A 22,697-nucleotide genomic window follows, 5' to 3' on the forward strand; every position below is an offset into this window, starting at 1 on the left:
GCTATAATTTTCAACCTATTCTCCCATTGATAGTTATTTCTTTTAAAATAGTTCAAAAAGCTAAGTGAAGCTTGGTATAGTCATTTAATAGAACATAGTAACTATGGTAATTATGAAGATTATATATTAGCATAAAAAAATGCCTGTAAGTGAATGAATCAAGTAAAAAAGTATCGCCACTAAAGTTACAACTATGCAAAAAGCATGTATGCCTGTATACAAGAGCTAGAAAGAACTGTAGAAAAATAAACACCGATTTGAGAGGTAGAAATTGTCTTTACTTTTAACTGCTATTAATGTTATAATGAGCCTGGAACATAACAGACATTCAATAAGTATTTTTTGAAAGAAGGAAAATATGATTAAAGAAAAATTCACTCACCATCCTTAGGCCGTGAGTGTGTGTGTGAAAGAAATATGAGAGAAATCAACATCATTCCACTGGGAAATTTATTTCTAAAGTATTTTGGAATCTTCTGTTGAACAACTCTGGCTTTGAAAGCACGTACACTTTTGGACATTAATCTTTCATTTGTGACCAATAGCTACCACCAAAATATTATCCTCCCCAAGCTCATGGCAGATGACTGAAGCTCTCCTGCTTTAGATTCTGTTCATAGATTTAAAAATTACAATGAGAATTTCCTTGGGAAACACATCAAGTTTTACCATTCACTTAACCATTCTAATGAGTGAGTTTATTAGATCCTTTTTTGAAAGCTACTTCATTCCTTCCTCAATCTTTCATTAACCTTTCAATCACGAGGTGCTTGGGAGACCAATGAAGGTAATTTTCTCAGTTTTGCCCAAGGCCAGCTTAATAAAGTAATAACTGAGTATTAAATTATAGATTTTTGTTTCAAAAAGTATAGATAGTATGTATGTTTATATGAAATATTTATCTTGACTTTTGAGAGATTACAGCAGAAAAAGTCATAGTTTTTCAATGTTAGATATTATTCTTTGATAAAGATAACAACTAATTAATTGAAATCCATCTCTTCGAGAGAGAAATCTGCATATCGTAAACGTGACATATTGAAAGGATCCAAGGAACTCATAAAGGAGATAATAGGGGAAAAATACAATTTTCATAAAATACAGATATACCTGTCTTTCATTAATTGATAGAGGTTTTCTTTCATATATTCAAATATAAAATAAAGATGGTCATTTTCTCTGATAACTTCTTTCAGTTTAATCACGTTGGCATGATTAAGTTTCTTCAGGGACTGCAACACAGCAAATAAGCTTTAAAATTCTTACAGCAAAGTTACAGAAATTGGCAAAATCTCATCAATGCTAAGCATGATAATTACCTTAAGTAATTTTCCATTTCTTCTGAATTCATTAATGAATTAAGTTTTAATATCTATAATATTTTAAAGGTCTAAAAACATGTTAGAACACCTATTTAAAGTAAGCAGTGACTGTTTTAAGCAATGAATGTAAGTACAAAAATAAACCAAGTCAACCAATAGCCACCAAACATTTCAATCTGTCACTTTTTTTCTTTATTAAATAGGTCTAACTTTTTTCTGACTTAACCATGCAAAATTCCATTGCAAAAGTCTCCAAAATTTTATCCAAGTCATGCAGCATAAAATACGAAGAAATGGTATGTAATAATTTAAAAAGTTGTCTTTCCTTTAACAATATAAATTAAAATGCTCTTTCAAGAGTGAGAGTGTACTTTCAAATATGAGGGTGTAGTTATTTTCTGTTTTCTACTGACATTAGAAATTATTTTAGGAAGATAAAGGAAAAACATAAATATAATTATCTTTGGATTGCCTCCCACAGAGAAAAGAATAATCTCCTTAACCACCATCCTCAGAAATAACAGACGTGAGGTAAAGGCTTTCTCCGGTTCTTTTCAACTCTAAAATTTTACCTTAACTTCTCTCAAGTTCATACATTCATCCCAAGAATAGAACTTTCTCTTCATCCTGAAATTTAAACAGATAAGTTTAGTGTATGGAGGACTAAGGATCTGAAAACACAAATTACACCATTGGCTTTCTTACTCTGTTATTAGTTAGTTCACTTTGGGCAAACTATGGTATCTCACTTCCCTCCTCCTTAAAAGCAAATCATCTCCGTTCTATATGTGTCAAGGCTATCGGTACAAGCTCACAACTATGTCACATCTGAAATTCTGCTTTAATATGAAGGTGAAAGAATTACCATTAATCTTCCTTTCTGGGTGAGTTCTTACATTTCTCTAAATCAGTTTAATTGTGCTTTTTAAAAAGAATTCCTTCCAAATTTCTCTCTACATCTTAAAAGATAAATATGAAAAACTATAATTAGGTGGCATGGGGAAAGAAATTACAAATTTTGGTACCAAATTTAGTAGAATGATTTGATCTGATAACTTCTACGTCATTGCTTCAGCTTTAAACAAGAGGCCCATAAATTTACATGATTTAAATCAGTAAAAATTCACAAATAACCAAAGTTTAGAAATAGCTTTCTTGAATTTTGTTCTTTACTTCCCCTATTCTATCTTAATGTTGGTTACCATCAGAAATAAACAAATCAAAAGAGAATTTAGAGTAATAAAGTAATTCTACTATATATACCATAGATAAAGGTTATGTTACTTATAATGAATGGATTTTTAGTCACCATACAAAATGGGAGACAAGAAAAAATGGGATTCGTTTTCTAAAAAATATTTCTTAAGGTATAGAAATTACAAGGCTGGATTATGAAAAATAAAAACGCTACATGTCCTCCTGCTTTCATTAGTATTATAATCTCCTATTGGATGTTCTACAAGATTCTCAGGATGCTTGAAGTTATTCTTATTAATTTAACTAATTTCTACAGGAATTATTCTGAGCGTCTACAAGAGTGTAATACACAGGGGTAAAGAAATAAGGAAAGGAAAGGCAGCCTAAAAAACTGACAACACTCCATGCTAGTCAAGAATGTAGCTATGGAATTGCACTGCCTGGATTCAAATCCTCACTCAGAAGCTCACTGATTAAATGACCTTGGATGAATTACTTAATGACCTCTGTGCCTCAAATTCCTTAGCTATAAAATGGAAACCACTGCATAAGAAAAGCTCATTGTAAACTGCTTAGTTCAGCACTTAATAAATACTAGATGTACCAAAATTTATGATTGTCTACAATAAGACATGAAGGGCATTACTGCTATTATTTCTAAAATATCCTTAGTGTATTAGAATTTCATTTATACTCATGCTGATATTACAAATTTATGAAAAGGACCTTGAAGAAATTGACGGCTTACTGATTTACCAAAAGTTACTTTTCAGTGCTATAAAGATTTATTTAAAAAAAAAAAAAGGAAACTAAGATTTATTTATAAATGTGTTGCTAAAATGATAAAGGTAAATCTAGGACAATGATCAATTTAAAATAAAATAGAAGTCAATTCCAATGTAGCTATAAAAGTTTAATAAAGTGATTAAATCCATCTAAAAACTGCACATAAAATCTGCTATGATTCTTAAAAAGCAATTACAAAATTTTTTAAATTCAATTTTTTCAAGGCTAGATAATATAGTATTAACTTCCTTTTCACAATTTAGTACAAATTAAAACTTTTATTCTACTTGAAAATCTGTAGTAGCTGCATCCACATATACCATTATGTTACTTTCTTTCCAGCAATTACTCCTTCTCATCAATACTACCCCTAGGCAATGCATGTATCTTATTACCATCTTCTAGAATTAATTGTTACAGCTTTTCTAAAATGGCACTAAACAAGGTTTCTTACCAGTGATCTAAATTAAAACTTCCCAAAGGAAATTTTCAAAACGATTCTTTTTATGTTGTTCTGGACAGTGTTCTCCCAACTTTTAATCACTCACCTTCCATTTCATCCTAACCAGTTTTGATTGCATTTCTAGACTGCTTAAAAGCCTTGTCCACTGCTTACCGAATTAAGTACAAACTTTCTTCTCTATGTTCACATTCTCAAACTATACCACCATGTCCATCACCTACCAACTGCCACGCCCACCCTATTTTTTCCTGGCCATCTCTGTGCTGTGCTAGGGATCGCTTTCTTCTCTACATCAGTCCCCATCACAGTTCTTAATTGAGCATGTCTAATTCCAATAGCCACCCCCAACCCCAACACCCAACTCCTGGTTCTTCTATTTAAAAGGCTTTCAGAATGAAAAATACCTTCTTCCAGGTAATCAATTTCCCTTCAAGGGGACATGATTATTGCCCATTTTGAAAATTCAAGACAGTCAGCTCTTTTATCTGCTTCACAAAATATATTCAACATAGAATTTATTTTTAATCAAACATGGATGGATTTAAAATGTTATACAAAGTATCATACCTGGACTATTTATGGCCTAAATTTGCAGTACCTAAAATTTTACACGACCAAGCATAAAATGATGGTCCTGATTGGATATTATAGAACATAGGTTGCTTTGGTAACAAATAAGGATAAATTGAGAATGGAGATGTAGGGGTCTACTATCTGTAATTTTCAGGTAAAGTTTATTCCTTTGCCTCAGGCTTGAGAGAACTGTCAGAGCCTTCTGTCTGACTTGTAGGCAACACAAGGTCAAAAACTATCCTATGATTCTGTCTCGTCCAGAACCTCAGAAAGTAATGGCTATAGTGAACATTCATAGTAATAATCCTGCCAGTAGCCTGTTTTCACAGTTCTTACCTCCAAAGAGATGTTCACCTCTCTCCCACCAGTCACTCATAAACACCTTGTTATCATGAGGAGTGGATCTACGCTCTAAAATCTCAACCTTTAAAACTACAGACTCTGACCCTGAACTCCTAACCTTTTATCATCCTTACATCTACTGTTTACATCTACTTGTTCAACCCTTAGCTTTTCTTGGTGGTCCTCCAGCGTGGATCCCATAATCAGCCTTTACACCACTATCCCCTCAAGAGCACATATGTAATCTGAATGTTCCACTCTCCCAACATCCCACCACTTCTGTCTTGCCATCCTCTAGTCTCTGCTCTCTGCACAGACTGGTGAAGGCCGGAAGGAAAATCATGTAAATGCCCTTACTAGCTCTACTTTAGCATTCATGCCATGTAATCTCAGGGGGCCACCTACTGATGCTTGGCAATCCTGTGACTTTCTTAGCAGCTCAGTAACCTGTCTTCCAAAACTATTCACAGCTCAATGCTTGACTGCTCAACCTTTTACTATTTCTTGCCCTCCTGCAATCTGGCTTATTTCCTCTTCTATTCCAACTGGCACAAGTCTCATTACAGTCACTAATTATGTCCTACTCCCCAAATCCAAGGAACACCATAGCAGATAACAGTTTGGATACCAGAAGTCCATTTCTAGCCTCCCTTGGACATACGAGAGACCACGTGATCCAGTTCTAGCCAATAAGGTATTAGGGGAAGTTTCTACTTGGGGGCTTCTGGTAAAGAAATTTTACTTCCTGATAAAATTTGAGAGACATGTTTGCTCATATTATTCTCTCTTCCTCCCACCTTGAACATGGATGTAATGCCTAGAGGTAAAGTAATCATAATGTGGCCATTAAGTGACACATTTGAGGACAAACAAATGCCAGCAACTCAGTATGAAGAAAGTAGAAAAGGCCTGAATTCAATACATGTTTGAGCCATTGAAAGAGCCCTCAAATCATCAAACTCCAGATTTCTTGATATGTAAGAAAAACTTATTTAAGTCATTGGTTCTGTACTTGCTATTAGTTAATTTATTTGTTACTTGCAGCAAGAAACATTCCTAACCAATCCAGATGTCTTTCAGTATTAGATATTACATATCTTCTAGCTGAGCACTTTTTCTTTCAATCTGTCCTTTGGGTTGAAATATTTTCTACACTGTCCTGGTTTTCTCTGGTGCCCCCTTCTGTCTTCTCTGTAAGACCCTATTCTAGGGCCCATCCTTTATATGCTGGAGTTCCTTAGTGTATGAAGACCTCATTTCTTTTCCTTCTCTGTAGCTTCAATTACAATCTATAGATGAATAATTCCCAAATCATCAGCCCAGACCTCTGTTTTTGACCTTTAAATGCAAATATTCAATTACCTATGGGCACCTCAAAGTCATTAGGTCCAAAATTTAAATCAGCTTTACCCCTAAACCTGTGATTTTGCCCCTTTTTGTCATGGCGAATGGCACCACCACTACCCATTTAAGCCAGAATCCCAAAAGTTAGCCTGGACTCTTCCCCATTCTTTACTCCTTCCCCCCAGTTCCTATAGAGCCTGCTTCCTAAATGTCCCCTGAATGCTTCCATTTATGTCTAAACCCAATGCTATTTTCCTAGATCAGGCCTCCACCACCTCTAACCAAGATGGCTGACCAATCTCCTAACTGGTCACCTTGCGTCTAGTCCTGACCTCATCAACTCTCCAATCTTGTGCTAAAAGGACTTCTAAATCAACATTTGATCACATTAATTCTCTTGCTTAAAATCCTTCATCACCTTCTAGTCCTCAAGATGTACAACTTCCTTAATCTGGCTTTATGACGTCACCCTTTTGCCTCACGTCTCTTCTCTCACCCAATCACAGTCTACACTGCAGTCTTCTCACTTCCCTCCATTACTCAGCCCCAGCCAAGCCTTCAGTCTCTCTCACCTCCACACCTTCGTACATGTGCCTATTGCCCTAGAACATTCTTCCCTCTCCTCTTTTTCTTGATACTTTTTTCTCATTTTTGAGATCTCCTTTTTCTGTGGGAAGCCTTCCAAGATATTTCTCCAGCATTGCTTCTTTATGCTCCCATAGGATCCAGTATTCCCCCATTGTAGAACTTAACATATTTGATGTTGTAACTTGTCTAATTTGTTGGTCTTCCTCACTGCATTGTAACTCATCTGTTTCATCACCATTTTGTCCTGAATGCCCAGTGTAATAGGAGCTTAACCTTCTGTGCTGAGTGAGTATTTTGGTTTTCTTCTAGCCTTCCATGTTCCAGCTTCTCTTCTCATTCATTTTTCCTCTGTCCTTACTTAAGTTAGGGACAGTCTGGCACGTAGTGGATACTGAATGTGTGAGTTGGCAATGCAAAGGCCACTCTTCCCCTTTACTGACAGAACTCAGCATAACTCAGGATACAATATGCCCAGCTGAGTCCTCGGTTACCCAGTCTACCTTATAGCTAGGTGGGCCATGTGACACACACTGGCCAATGAGAAGTAACCAGAAGTCTTCTGGATAGGGCTGTGGGAAAGCTTCTGCTTCCCCAATTAGAAAACAGTGCAGTAACTGACTTCCTCAGCTTTTCCCCATGTGTTCTTGCTTGGAACTCATACTTAATGTCTGGAGGTGTGGCAGCTATTTTTGAAGACAGAAGAGCCTAGGTCTGTGATGACAGCATTGAGACAAGGTACCAGCCTTGGGCTGCTTTATTATGGGAGAAAAATAAATCCCTATTAAGTTACTTTTGGTTACTAGTTTTCCTTACTTCATATACCAAAGCATTCCAAAATTATATGCTGATGGCCTCTTCTCACAGCCCTCAGAAGGAACCAACCCTGCTGATACATTTTAGACTTCTAGCCTCCAGAATTGTACATCAATAAGTTTCTATTATTAAGCCACAGGGTCTGTGGCTTAAACTTTGTTACAATAGTCTGTTATGGGACAAATTGTGCCTGCCCCCCACATCCATATGTTGATAACCCCCAGTACCTCAGAGTGTGAATGTATTTGGAGACAGACCTTAACAAGGTGATTAAATGAGGTCTTTGGGGTAGGTCCTAAAACAGTATGACTGGTGTCCTTATAAGAAGAGGAAATCAGGACACAGACATACACAGAGGAAAGATCATGTGACGACACATGATATATCATATATATGTAATATATATATAATATATACATAATATATCACAATATATTATAATATAATATAATGTACTGCATCTTATATTAATTTTTGCTCCAAAGGATGCATTAGGACCAATTGTTTGGCTAGGTCTTATTTTCAGCGAAAGATGGTGCTTGTTCTTATTTTAGTTTTGGGATACTTTTTTTTTTACATATAACATTAATAGATAATAAATACAGTATATTGAAAATAAATAAATTAATAATAATTAATTCTATTTAATTGGTAAGCTTAGTAAAATGCCATTTGCCATTCAGAACTCAATTTGATATTATGAATACCACCTGATTTTGAGGCCTATTGTTTTAATGAAATAATAAGCTCTACTATGCACTCAACTTTAAACTCTGAAAAAATCCCATACGGTACCTTCAGTTTCTCAAGCAAGCAAAAGAAAAGTTTACCTCAAAGGTAAACTTTGCAGGCTGCACACAGTACCTTTTGATGGCCACCAGCTCCCCAGATTCGTTACTCTTGCCCATCAGCACACTCCCATAGGTGCCATCCCCCAGTTGTCTCATGGTTGTGTACCGGTTCATCTCGGAAAGATAAGGCAGCAGAAGTTGCTGATTGCAATGGCTTCTTTGTTGGATATAAATGTCAATGCTTCTTTTTTTAAAATTTGTTTTTGCCCTTAGACTGTTGTTGCTACTCTGGTGATAGATTTGTCATCATTTCACATAGGCTCTTCTCCAAGAATCTGAAGGTTCATGAGCTACAGCGGCAAGGAAACAGTGCTTCCATTCTTATGAACGCCCTATAAAAAATAAGAATAAAGGGAATTTTCATTAAAGAATCTCTACAAAAAATTTTACCGCTAACTTACTACACAGGGAAAAGTTATAAGTAACATGAATACCAATGTGTTAAACATTTGTCAGTAAATCATTTGTGCTGTGTGGAATGCAGTTCACATATAACCAACTGATAATACTCATTTGGTGAATGCTTCGTTTACATGGTACTGTACCATTTATCCCATGGATGTTCAACAAATGTTGGCTTAATGATTTGTACGATTCCTTTTTATTGACTATAATCTATATTATTCCAGACTAGACCAAATCATACAATTATACTCAGTATATTCATTTTCTGAAGCAATTTCTGCATCAGATTTTATTTGGCCCACAATCCCTTATGTGAAATTTGTGGGCCAGATGTGTTTGGAATCCAGGAGTTTTCATATTTGAGGAAAGTAATATAGAACACATACCTTATGTTATGTAATACTTTGCATTAGCCTCTTAACATACAACAGAAACATGTATGAAAAATATACTAAGTAAAATAAATAAAGATTATAAATGGCCTCACGTCATTTGGGTCATGTTTTGTTGCAAAACAGTTTTGTAAAATTTATTTTTAAAATTTCATCTTTCAGTGCTTTGTGGATTTTAGAACTACAGCTAAGGGATTATGGATCTGTATATATTTGAAGGGCACAGGTTTCAATAGGTTCTGGTTATATTACTACAACTAAAGAAAAACAAAGCACTAGCCTTAGTGCCTACCTCATTACAACAATATTCAAGTTTCCTCCCATTCATTTTAGTTCCACATTTCAAGGAACTATTTCTCAGTTCATACCTATTTATTATTCTTAATTTGCTTTTAAGAATCTCCATCATTTTGTTATAAGGTTTTATGTTTAGTTGCAGATGGTAATAAAATGTTTGGCATCATTAAAATACTTTGTTTTAAAATGCCTTTTATACTTTGGTACTTCATTCACAGATCATTTTCCTTTTACTGTACACCACTGCTTCATTTCCACAAAATGTTTCCACAAAATAAAACAAAATCATAGAAACTGCTTCTCTATTTTATGCATAAATTTAGGACCTACAAGGATGTGATTCAGTTGTCAAAGTGTCTAAGACTTCTAAAAACAGGCTTTCTGGAGAAAGAATAAACAAGTGTAGAGAACTACAGTAAAACTATGTTGTTTCCTATACACAGAATGTATTTGTCCACAGGAGAGTTTGGCAGAACCCAGTGGGGCTTTTCAATAATAGAGAGTGTGTATTATAATAATTTATCATTTATTTTACTTCAGACAGAAAATAACCCCTTTGATGGCACATGTGAAATAACCTTGGCTTTGCTAACTCTGGCCAAGATCTTGAAAGAGATCACGATAGTAGATTCCAGTTCTAAGCAGGGATTCCTTCATTTCTTTCAGCTTAAGTCTGAGCAAATGGTCTTATCAAATGCCAGCAAATGGTTCACCCTTTGCCTAAAAATGCATTTTTTTTTGCAAGTGGTCTTTACATTATACATAGACACAGATTTTAAATATTAAGGTATTAATATAGAGAAAGGCAACATCCTCTGCAGAGCTCCTGACCAAACATGTATTTGCTTTTCTTAATTTTTCCTTTATTTGTATAAGGAAATATAATTTTGAAAGATCTTTTGGGTTGTTTTATACTATGTGCTATGTATGGGCTAAAATGTATTAGGGGCTGAAATATGTATTTCTTCTGATCACTTAGAATTTTATTAAAGCAGTATTTTGCAATTCACTATCAACATGTTAAACTGCTTGACATTCTTTTCTACCTACCCTATTTAAGGTGACATACACCTATCTCTTTTAAGGAAATGGTGCTTTCTATAGGTTTATTGCATAAGTAACAATATAGAGAATATATTTGTCCAAAGGCTATGATGTTCATTATTTCAGTAAAATTGTAAAATAAAAACACAGAAGGATTAAATGACCTATTTATGATCATTCAGAGAATTAAAGATGGAGTCCATTAACCATGAGCTGTGTTGTTGGGTTTTTTTTTTAGTGTAGTCCTTAACTTCTAAAGAACCCTTATTGGCTTTTACAATCATTAATGGAACTGATTGTAAGGAACCACCTCTCTTTGCTCCAAAACCATGTAGAATCTATCACACAACAATAGCTGCCTGCCCCCCCACCTCCCTCCTGCTCCCCCCCCATCTTCCTAGACCAACTCCCAACCCTAAAACACCAAGATGCTACTGACTAACTGGAAAGTGCAAACGGTGCTTCCTACCTAACAAAACCCTAGGGCTACATCTAGCTTATCCTATACCTGAAGGACACTGTAAAAACAATAGGCCCAAAATAGTGAAGGGAAAGAAAGTCTGAGTAAGGGAGAAGGGAGTTGGAGCTCCCATCATGAAAATTATTTTTTTAACTTCACCTAGGAAATTATTTAATTAAGAAATTTAATGGGATAATAGCACTGTCTTTCCTTTGCAAATTTTTTGCATATTCAACAATTATTTTGAAGTTAACACCTAACTGAGGACAAGCATTAAGGGTCTGAGAGATAGAAAGTAATATAGGCAATTCTGGAAAAGAACACATTGCTTGAGAAGGGAATGAAAGATGGAGGTGCCCAGGTGGGAACAGAAGTCCACAGGTAAGAGGGTGCCAGAAAGAGTAGTCAAAACTGTACCTTGCAGTGACTTAACCTGAAAAAGTAGAATCCATTGTCTCTTTCTCTTCCACTATTAAGACCACCAACCACCACCATCACCAGTATGATTAGCACAACAATTATTCAGTCATTGATGACTTTTCTGCTTTTGGCATGGAAGCCCAACCAGGTTTAGAGTAGCTATTGGAAACTTCATTCCAAGCCAAACCAACCAACCTTCAAATATACACTAAACACAAAGGTGTTTTAAAGTGAGAATGGCTATACCATATGGTGTACTTATATTTAGAGAAGAATAAACAAGGGACATGGTCATTTCCCAGCTTCTCTCGTTTGGGAGGTGGTCGTGAAGATTAAGGATATGGCATAGATTTTAAAAAGGCAGATTTGTGGCACTGAGAGAATCTGTCCAGTTTAAATCCTACGTGACCTTTAGGTAAAACAAATTTATATACTACGCTCCCAAATAACTTTAGAAAGGCCTCTTTTGAATCATGTTAATTACAAATTAAATAGCTCTCCAGGGTGAGAAGCAAGCCATTTTTGCTGTCCCCTCATCCCTCTGAAAATATAAGGACAATGGCCTAATGTAAAGAGGCATAGATACAAAGGTAAAGGTTTTTTTAAAAAAATCATATTCCTATGTACCCACTGATGGATAGCATATAAACACCTATTTTTTTTTAATCAGTATAACATAGCAAGGTCCTAAACTGATTACTAGTCAAAAAAGCAGCACATATAACTTAAGAAACAGAGTGTGCCGCTCTGTGGGGAGTGGCGGACGTGGGTCTCTGTTCCACAGGATGGGGTTTGTTAAAGTTGTAAAGAATAAGCCCAACGTCAAGAGATACCAAGTGAAATTTAGAAGACGGCAAAAGGGTAAAACTGATTACTATGCCCAGAAACGCTTGGTAATCAGGATAAAAATAAGTACAACACACACAAATATAGGATGATAGTTCATATAACCAACAGAGATATCATTTGTCTAACTGCTTATGCCTATATAAGAGGAGATATGATAGTTTGTGCAGCATATGTCCATGAACTCCCAAAGTATTGTGTGAAGGGTGGCCTGACAAAAGATGCTGCAGCATATTGTACTGGCCTGCCGCTGGCCCGCAGGCTTCTCAATAGGTTTGGCATGGACAAGATCTATGAAGGTCAAGTGGAGGTGACTGGAGATGAATACAATGTGGAAAGCATTAATGGTCAACCCGGTGCCTTCACCTGCTATTTGGATACAAGGCTTGCCAGAACTACTACTGGAAATAGAGTTTGAGGGCTCTGAAGGGAGCTGCGGACGCGTTATCTTATGGAAGAAGATGAAATGCTTACAAGAAACAATTCTCTCAATACATAAAGAACAATGTAACTCCAGGCATGGAGGAGATGTATAAGAAAGCTCATGCTGCTATATGAGAGAATCTAGTCTATGAGAAGAAGCCTAAGAAAGAAGTTAAAAAGAAGAGGTGGAACCGTCCCAAAATGTCTCTTGCCCAGAAGAAAGAGCAGATAGAGCAGAAGAAGGCAAAAGCTTCCTCAGAGCTCAGGAACAGGCTGCTAAGTTAATAAACCAAACAATAATTTTCTATGAAGATTTTTCATATTAAGACAAAAATAAACTTATTAAGCAGCTAAAAAAAAGAAACATAGACTGCCTATGGGTCCCCCGTTCACACACAATAATATTTCTCTACAAGTTACACATTCTTCTCTGTTGACCTATAGAAAGCTAATTCTGCAAAATTTGCAAGCATTAACAAGATTTCTTATGTACATATATACATATTTTCATATACATATACATATGTACATATATTCTGTATATATGTACATAAGAAATCTTGTTAATGCTTGCAAATTTTGCAGAATTAGCTTTCTATATATATACATATATACATGTATACATGTATACATATATATGTATACATATATACATATAAATACATACATATATATATACGTATATATATATATGTGTGTGTGTGTATATATATATATATATATATATATGGACAGAGGAGTACAGTTTCCAGGCTCTCAGTCTCACGTGGAAAGCTGCTGGTTCAGGTAGTAAATGGCCGTCAACTGTGAATGGATGGCCATCAGCTGTGGCTAGTTGGCCGTCAGCTGTAACCAGTGAGCCACTGGCCACTACTATAACTGCTGTGGCTACGCTAGCAGAAAATGGGGGCTAGCAAGAAGATGGTGGCTGGCAAGTGCGGACTGCAGTTAGAACGGTGGAGTGCGGGTTGAGGATTGCAGAGAAGTGGACAGCAGGTTTCAGACAGTGTGGCTCCTGCTTCCTGTGTCTCCAACCCAGCTGCCAGCGAGACTATAGTGGTATGACTCCCTTACTTATGGCTCCGTGGGTGTTCCTTTTTGGCCTCACCATGTCCTGCATTCTTATGGGGGGAGAGGGAGCAGAGACCCTGCAGGCTGCCCCGCGTGACTCCCTGCATGACAATATATATATATAGCAAGGCAAAACACAAGTACATGTTATAGAACTATGATCCTCAATTAATTTAACAGAACTTGAAATTTTCTACAATCAAGCTGTATTTACTTACTTTCCTATGTGTTAAACAAACCTTATATTCTGATTTAAAGAAAAAGACATTTATGTAGAGGCTTATTATAGACCTACATTAAATAAATACCCATATAATTTCTCTCCCATTCTAGTTTTCTTACTTTTATCTAAGAGTACAATTGCTGCTTATCTAAGTGTACAATGACTGTAAACTTGAGCTTTATTCTCAACAGCTTCTGCCAGTTAAGAAGGGATTTAGATAGGAGTAAAGAAGATTAACATAGAGGTCAAAGGGAGGGTGAAACTTGTGTCTGCCAATCACTGAACAGATGCCATTTGAATGTCTTCAACTTGCTTTGTAGAACCTACTGTAATCACTCCTAGGCTCGCATTAACGTTTAAGAAAAAAGTAATGTCTTAAGAATCACTTAATTGTTTAAAAAGCAAAACAAGAAAAAGATGTCAAACTAACCAAGTCATATATTTACAGAAATTAAAAGGGGAGCTTTTACAATGGGAAAACAAAGATTCTGTGTTAAAATATAAAAGCATTAGTGCTTTGTGGTAATATTCACAAATCATTTTAAAACTAACAAGAACAAAAAAAAGAAAAAAAGAAAAAAAAAAGTATCCCAACGAAGAGATAAAACATCCTTGCCAAGACTACTCTCGCGTAGGTAGCAAGTGGCAGCCTTCAGAGGAACATCTCCCGTGCCCATCACTCAGCGGTAACTGGAGGATGGGAAAGAGAAAGGCCAAAAGGCTGAAAAGTAACTTTTGCCTCCACCACTATATTGACTCAACGTGTTGTTTTTCTGATTAAAATAAGTCCGATAACTGCTCCATGAGAATTCCGTTATCACTAGAATATCTGCTGATTTAAAAAGATTATCGACACACAAATACATAAATCTCTTTCCTTTTAGAACTGAGATTACAAACCACTAAAAATCAGTTTTATTGGTTTACTTTCCCACCCGTCTTATTTGCAATAAAGAAACAGTTTTCGTTACACGGACGCTGTGAAGAAAAATCAGTTTTTTCTGCACACCGGAGCCCTTACAAGACTTCTAAAAAGACTTGTGCCTTTTTTATTTTGTAAGCACTTCTGAACTCAATTCGCTCTCTTTCCGAGACCCGACCACGCCCCTCACTCCTAAAAGTAGTTTCCCCTTAAGCAGTAGGGGGAGCGGAGGAGGGGTGTGTGTGTGTGTGTGTGTGTGTGTGTGTGTGTGTGTGTGGCGGCGGGACCCTAGGGAAGAGGTTCGGGGGCAGGGTCCCTCAGATTGACAGATGTCCCGTCGTCATCCCCCCCCCGGGAACGACCCCCGCCGTCTAGGAGCGCAGGAAAAGTGGTGGAGGGGGCCTTAGACAGCATCCACTGCAGCAGCCGCAGGCCGGCCCCTCCCGCCCGCTCCGCCTCTCCCGGGATCTCCTCCCTCCCGTCCCTTCCCCTACCAGTGTCTAGGCCCCTTCTCCGCAGAGGTTGGCCCTGGTAGGACAGAGCGCAGCGGGGACATGCCCGGCCAGCGTCACAGGACAAGCTCGGGCTGGGTGGACGGAGGATGGCAGCGCCGCAGCCGGCTCGGGATTACCGGCCCCCGCCAGCGCTTACCTCGCTCGCTCCCTTGTGAAGCTCTGGCGTCTTGTGTGTTTCGTCTCCTAGGAAACGGCGGGGGTACGCCAGCTCCGGCGCGGCTCGACGCTGACACCGGCCCACAGGGGGCGTGGTCGAGCAGGACTAGCCTCGCCCCAACGTGCACGCCCCGCCTTCTTAGGGCGGGGTTTCCGGGAATACCTGGGCGTCTATTGAGACCTTTCAGATTTCTGCCGTTTAGATTTGGGGTTTAGGAGATTCCTTTTCAGTTCTTTATAGAAAGTTGGTTGGTTTGCCCTTTATTTTGCTTGGGTTTGCTCTGATTCATTCTACAAAGTTTGGTTCACTAAATCTGGTTCCCAGACTCGGGAAGGGAAAGAGAAAGGCGTTAGGTTTGCCTTATATTTGTATTTGTTTATGCAAATACCGCCTGGAGAAAAACTGCTCTTGTATTACAGTTCCTTACATTGGTTAATTCCTCGGGTATGTGTTCTCTCCTACGCCAAACTTCTAAGTTCATTTTCATTTATTCATTCAGAGCATCTACTCTGCACCATTCACAATTTTAGATTGTAGTAATTACAAGATAAATGAATGAATGTTTGAATAAATGAGTAAATAGTAGCTAGCCTAGAGTTGTGAGAGTTGGGTACACTCGTATTACTGCAAAAAAAGAGTTCAGATTGACTAGTGTAAAGAGTTTCTAATACATGAGGCAGTGATGTATCCATTTAGTAATTATCCATTAGGTGTCAGGCTCTGGGCTTGGCGCTGAGATTAATGCCAAGGTAGCAAGACAGACATGCTCATGGGCCTCTTACAGTTTAAAGTGAAATAGGCAGGCATAGGTTAGATCATGGAGGTCTTATATGCACTGTTATGAAACCTAAACCATATGATGCAGTGATAGGGGACCACTGAAGAATTTTCCACAGAGGAGTGACATGTTCACATTTGCATTTTAGAAAGATCACAAGAGCAGCAGTGGGTAGGTGGATTTGAGCAGTGAGTATGGAGATAAGAGAAAGAAACAGACGATTGTAATTTATCAGGAAGAAATGATGACAATCCAATTATATCAGTGATGATGGAAATAAGACAGAAAGGGACAGATTTCAAGGAATATTTGTAGTTAAATTTCATAGGACCATATGGCTTAGATGAGTGGTAGATAGTAGTATCCATAAATAAGTTGGAAAATATTGGAAGAGGAGCAGATTTGAGGAGAGGGTGGGGGAGATTATAGGACCAGTTTTGAAAATTTTGAGTTTGAAGAAAATCCAAATGGAGGTCACAAGAAGACAATTTGAAATGTAGATTTGTAACTTTGGGTTATGTCAGAGCTGGAAATACAGAAATATCGGAATACTGTGAATGAAGTCATGGGTGTAGACAAGATAAACTAAGAAAAGAGGGCTGACATTCTGGAAAACTCCGTCTTCTAAAGAGTGGGGAGAGAAAAATTGATGTGATGGACAAAAAAAACTAACCAAGAGAATTCAGAGAACCAGTAGGAGATCTCAAAATAATATTTCAGACTGAGAAAAGGTAGGTTAAAAAAAGACAAACCCAAGAAACAAGGAGGAAGACAAAAAGAGGACAGCATGACTGACTAGATCCTCTGAAGAACCCTTCTACTTGGAAACAACTAGATCATGTGTAAAGCATACTTTTTATTGCACTGTTGAAATAGGAAGAATGGAAAATCTCCAAGCATTCCCATACATTGTACTTGAGTAGGAGAGTAAACAAATGGGAAAGGCAAAGCTGGGCCAAAGGCAAATCCTGCTTGAGCACAACAAGAAGACTGGCCCTGGACCAGTGGCAATGGGACTAAGCTGACCAGAGACTAGAAAATTAATCAGGGAACTTGGGAAGGGGCCAAAGTGGTACCAGGCCAGTAGAACCATCTGAATCCCAGAAGAAACAGACACAGATTATCTCCGAAGAAGCATCCTCAATTTAGGACTACAGATTTTTTTCATAAAATGTGAGCTCATGACCATATGACAATGAACCCTCTCAGGTGAGAATTAGCAGAAAAAGCAACAACATATTCAGACTTTTGAGAATTTCAGAAATTGGAAATATTAACTTGAATGTAAAATAAGTATGTATGAAAAGTATACAAAAAAGCATACAGAATCACACAAATGAACCAAAGTTGACCAAGAATATTAGAAAATAATTAAATAAACTGCTAAAATGAATATAATAATTATTAACTTTTTTTTTTTAAACAATGAGTTAAATCACATATTAAAACCAAAGAAAGAATTAGGGGATTGGCACAAAATCTGCAGAAATCACCCAGAACATAGCATAAACAGACAAGAAGATAGAAAATATTAATGAGAGATTAAGAGGTATGATAGAAGAAGAAGTCTAATATATATCGAAATAGAATCTAAGAAGTAGAGAATAGAAAGATTAGAGGACAGCCAAGTTTTGCAAAATTGTGGCTGTTTTCTGCAACTAACTGAAGACATGACTCCACAGATAAAGGAAATACAAAGAATTCCAAGCCAGGCAAGTAAAAAGATGTTCACATCTAGACACAGGTAGTACAACTGCAGAATGCCAAAGACAAAGCAAATTTAAAAGCAACTAGGGAGAAAAGAGAGACGACCTGTAAAGGAAGAGCAATAGACTAACAGTGAAATTCCTAATAGTAAAACTGGAAGCCAGGAGATGAAATGAAAATTTTCCCTCAAGTGCAAATGAAAATAATGAAACCTTTTCCTCAAAGTATTGCCAAGAAATAACTGTCAAACCAGAATTGTACCTGAGAAAACAATGTTTCAAGGGCAAACAGAGACAATTTCAGATTTAAAATACAAAACCAAGATATTTTACAACCAACAGACCTACTCTAAAGGAACTTCCAAAGACTGGACTTTAGAAAGAAGGAATGTAATCCCAGGAGGAAGGTCTGAGGTGCCAAAAAATAAAGTGAGCATGTATAAATGCATACATGCATAAATGCATACATGTATAAATGCATAAATATTCTCAGTGTAAAATAGCAATATTCTAATTTGTGGCGTTAAAAGTATGAACCAAAATATTTAGATGACATTAGCACATAAGTTGAAGGGTTAATCAGAATGAAAAAATTATAAGATTCTTGTAGTGTTCAGTGACCTGTTAAGACAGAAATTTTAGCCTTTGTTCACTTTCAGTATATTCTTATGGCAGTCAAGTGGATCCTGTTAAAACACAAGACAGATTTTGTCACTTTGTTTAAAACCCTGGAATAGGCTTCCTTCTCCCTCCCAAGGTCTTTACCATGACCTACAAGCCTATGAAGATTATCTGGCCACCTTTTATCTATGTGACCTCATCCCTGCTAGTCTCCTTTAGTTGCTCTGCTTCAGCCTTTTCACTGTTGCTTGAAATGCTCCTGTTTCTGGCTTTCCTTCTACTTGGAATTTTCATCCCCCAGATATCTGCATGGCTCAGTCCCTCACTCCTTTTTGGTCATTATTGAAAAAATTGCTTTTTCAGTAAACCCTTCTCTGGCTACCCTGACTACCCCACTGCTAGCACTTCATGCACATCCCAATGCTTTATGTTTTTCTTTTTAGCACTATCACCATTTGACATCTCATATATTTTACCGATATGGGTTGTTTATTTTCTGCCTCCCCCACTGGAACGGAAGGTCCCTGAAGATGGGGATTTATGTGTTTGGTCACCAACATATCTGTCCCTTAAACAGTACCTGGCACATACCAGGAGCTCAATAAATATAGGAGTGTTTGGAGAAGGGCAAGTGAGAAGTTAGGAGACTAGTTAGGAGATGTTTGCAGTTGCGGGGTTAAGATATGATGGTGGAATGGAGAAGTGTGACAGCAGTGGAACTAGATTGAAGCGTTGCAGTGTCCAGTCACAAGTGAATTGATTCAGTTGATTGCTTGAAACCTTAGAAATGTAAGGTTACTTGTAAACTTACTTGGAAATGTAAGTCTTTGATGGACCCTCCTATGACAGAATTCACTACCTCTTCTAATCTCAACTTGGGATGGTTCTGATGGTTTAAATTGCCCTTTTATTGAATGGTAACAGGTTACTTTGCAATCCTTGGCCATTACTCTCAATTTTACTCTGTATGATCTGCAGGACCCCTTGTTTTTGCTTATCCAGCATTTACTACTCCCTTTCAGGTATTCCCTCAATTTTCCTTTGGTGAGACACCCCTGACCCGTTTGTCTTTGGTTCAGCTTCAGGGGTGTCCACGTGAGGCACTCAGAGTCTCAGTGGTGAGCTTCCATAGGTGGGCACATGCTTCTGAGATACTGGGACAAAGATGTTCCCTTTCTGTCAGGGAAACTTAAGAAAATGACGGTCCAGAGCAACTGGGCTCCATCTTTGCTGCATATCTTTGCTGAGAATGAACACAGAGGATGCAGGGCTGAGAGGAAATGACATCATTTCCAGATGACAGCTCTTGAGCACCTGTATTGAGCCATGCCTGAATGTAATATTAATCTTTTCAACTGGAAGAGCCAGAAAAATCCTCTTTTTGCTTTGCCATTTGATTTTCCTTTCCACTTAAATTGAAAGTGTCCCTGATTTATACAGGACCATTAAGAAGACATACTTTTTCTCTCACATGTTACCCCTTCCAGTATTTGAAGTTAGCTGTCCTGTATTTCCATGCCTTCCCCTGGCAACTGAGAATTGCAAGGTGAATGGTCATCCAGTCAGCCCAGCCCTGCATTAACTTCCTATCTCAGTCTCAATGCCAAGTGTGGGAACCTGATGTTCAGTGAGTGACTAAGGAATCAGAACATTCCTGGTTCAATACATTCTTCTAACTATGCCATTCTCTTTTACTTTTAAATTAAACTATTTTCTAAAGAAGTATATCAACTATATAAGATCATGATCAAATTTTAACTCGAAGCAAATTCTACATGGTCATAATTTTAAGAATGACCCGTCTTGTTTTATTTTTCTTCATAACACTTATCACCTTTTAATATACTATACAGTTAATTATTTGTTTTGTGTATTATTTGTTTTCCTCTCCATCCCTGCTAGATTATAATTTTCACAGGGCAGGCATTTCATGTGATTTGTTCATTGTTGTTTCTATAACATGTAGAAAAGTGCTTGGCACATCGTAGGTGCTCAGTAAACATTTGTTGAATGAATGATACAGACTCTGCCCTTTAGCAACTCATGTTCTAGAACAGAAATTTGCATTTTGCTAGAGGAATGTATAGACTGGTAGGGGCTATGTCTTCGAGATTTGGTTCACTTTCATTTTTATAGAGATATTCTCATCAAATTGGTTCCTGGATTTCTTTTACCTGAGCAACTGCTTTGCATTAGAAGCATTTAAAATTTTATTTTAAAAAATAGAACGTTTATTTTGACTTTTTCAAACATAAATTAATTGGAAAAAATCAGAAAACACAGGCAAGTTTAAAAGGAGAAAATAAATATTATCTTCCTCTGTTTACTGTTTAATATTTTGCTGTATTTTGTACCACTTTATTTTTAAACCAAAAACTTTATTGTAAAAATGAAAGCTGGAATCACTGATGAAGCCAGTGTCCTACAGAAATAAACAAACAAACAATTTCCTCTCTAAATGAAAAAAACCATTTCATATCATCATGCAAATAGATTTTCCACTAAAACGAGCATAGGTTTTAACCAGTGTTCACAGCTTGTAACTTTTTACCAGAACAAGGATGTTGGTGCCATTCAATGATACACAACAGCATCGTGGCTAAATGCCATTCCAATACTGGAAGCTTCTACACGTACCTGAGATAAACCTGAGATAAATCCGAAGCTACAGGCAGAAGCCAGGGAGGGCCCCTATCTAGGAGATCAAAAGGCACTTGATTGGAACTTCAGGCACAAAACATCCCAATGGACGACCGTGACCATCTTGAAAGGACAGGGTTGGGAACCTGAGATCCGGCTTATCTGTCAAGAAGCAGCTACTTCGCTGCATTATGTTTAAACAGACTATTCAGTTCACTTCATTCCTGTCACTAATAAGTCTAGAGCCTGTCCTGCTTAGGAGGAAGTAATAAATTATATCACCTCAGGTATGTTTGTTTCTGTCAAATGAATTTGTGGAACTGATCTTTATCAATATGTTTCTAGGTCCAGCAACTTTGTTTATATATTTTATTCACTGACTTAGAAGATTTTACTGTAATATTATATATCATCAAGTTCCTGTCCAAAGGAAACTCAAAAGCTCTGAGGTAAAAATTTAAAAACACTAGAAAGACATCACAAAGACAAGTAACTATTGAAATTACAATTTTCATTCCCATCTTTTTTGATTTCTTAAAATGCATACTTCTTGAGTGGGGTCACAACGGAACACTTGGAAGAGGTTATGTTACAAAAACTCAGGATATCAGTGTAGCTTTTCTAAGCACAGCAGGTATGTGTAAGCTTCACATTTTTAAAACACCACACAAGCTTTTGTAAGTGTGGTTTTAAATCGGCTTCATATGGAGATTTTAGAGATATTTATTTAGATGTGATTTTATTTAAATGTCAAGGTTTATGGTTTTTGCATAGCAAAGAGTTTGTTGTGTTAAGCTTGTTCAGTTATAAATTAATAATCAGACTTCACCCAGTCCACTAGATATTATAACAACACTCATGCTCATTTTTGATTTAGTCTCACAAAGCCTAAATTTTGGGTGCATTAGGATTAGGAAAAGTGAAGTATTTTTTTCTGAGGATAAATGATCATCCTTTCAAAATAAAAATATAACTGCAAAGACTAAATGGCAAAGGAGAAGGAAGCTGATTCATACTGCCAAGTTCAGATGGAGTTGCACTATTGGATGTTTCAAGGGACCTCAGAAAGTGGCTGGGCCAACAAAAGAGGACTGGCTGAAAGTCTGTAAAAGAAGCAGTTAGACCCCCACCCAACCAGGGGCCACTGCCCCTACCTAGGATAGCAGAAGTCTGAATAAGGCACCAGCTAAAAATAGGAAGGTTAAGTGAGCTACTGCATTTTGGATGGTGAGCCCCTAGGCCACTTTCTCTGCTTCCAGAAAGATGACAACTGTCTTATGCCATAGGTGATAGATTAGAACATTACCCTCTGGGAAAGTGGATTAGAACAAAAAACTCTGTAGATACTGATGGTTGAGTTCCCCAGTTGATAAGCCCCAAACAAATAAGGAATCTGACACACAAGAGGAAACTCTGTGACTCAGAGGGAACAAAAGCAATGCAGGGAATATTTTTTTTTTAAAAGCAAAACAAACCCAAATTATAATTAATATTCTTC

General features: G+C 37.2%; 1 protein-coding gene and 1 pseudogene across 4 annotated transcripts in view; one reads left to right on the forward strand and one right to left on the reverse strand.

The window, feature by feature from the left end:
* Positions 1-15,481, reverse strand: part of MAK (male germ cell associated kinase) — a 53,688-nt gene extending 38,207 nt beyond the window's left edge. For 2 of the 3 annotated variants that reach the window (XR_013993715.1, XM_081054885.1), the window contains exons 1-4: positions 15,434-15,481; positions 8,293-8,611; positions 1,895-1,949; positions 1,111-1,232 (exon numbers count right to left, since the gene is read on the reverse strand). Coding sequence is in view for 2 of the 3 variants with exons in the window: in XM_081054885.1 (XP_080911011.1) it covers positions 1,111-1,232; positions 1,895-1,949; positions 8,293-8,393 (278 nt within the window). In the remaining variant the exon portion in view is untranslated. Of the gene's footprint in view, positions 1-1,110; positions 1,233-1,894; positions 1,950-8,292; positions 8,612-15,276 lie in introns of all 3 variants that reach the window. The other variant, XM_081054886.1, reaches the window with a different exon arrangement.
* LOC308500957 (large ribosomal subunit protein uL18-like) lies at positions 12,083-12,892 on the forward strand (annotated as a pseudogene). The gene has a single exon. The product of its transcript is annotated as a large ribosomal subunit protein uL18-like (transcript).
* Positions 15,482-22,697: the final 7,216 nt, after the last annotated feature.

This window comes from Rhinolophus hipposideros (genome assembly GCF_964194185.1).
Source record: "Rhinolophus hipposideros genome assembly, chromosome: 8".
In the NCBI taxonomy this organism is placed as follows: Eukaryota; Metazoa; Chordata; class Mammalia; order Chiroptera; family Rhinolophidae; genus Rhinolophus; species Rhinolophus hipposideros.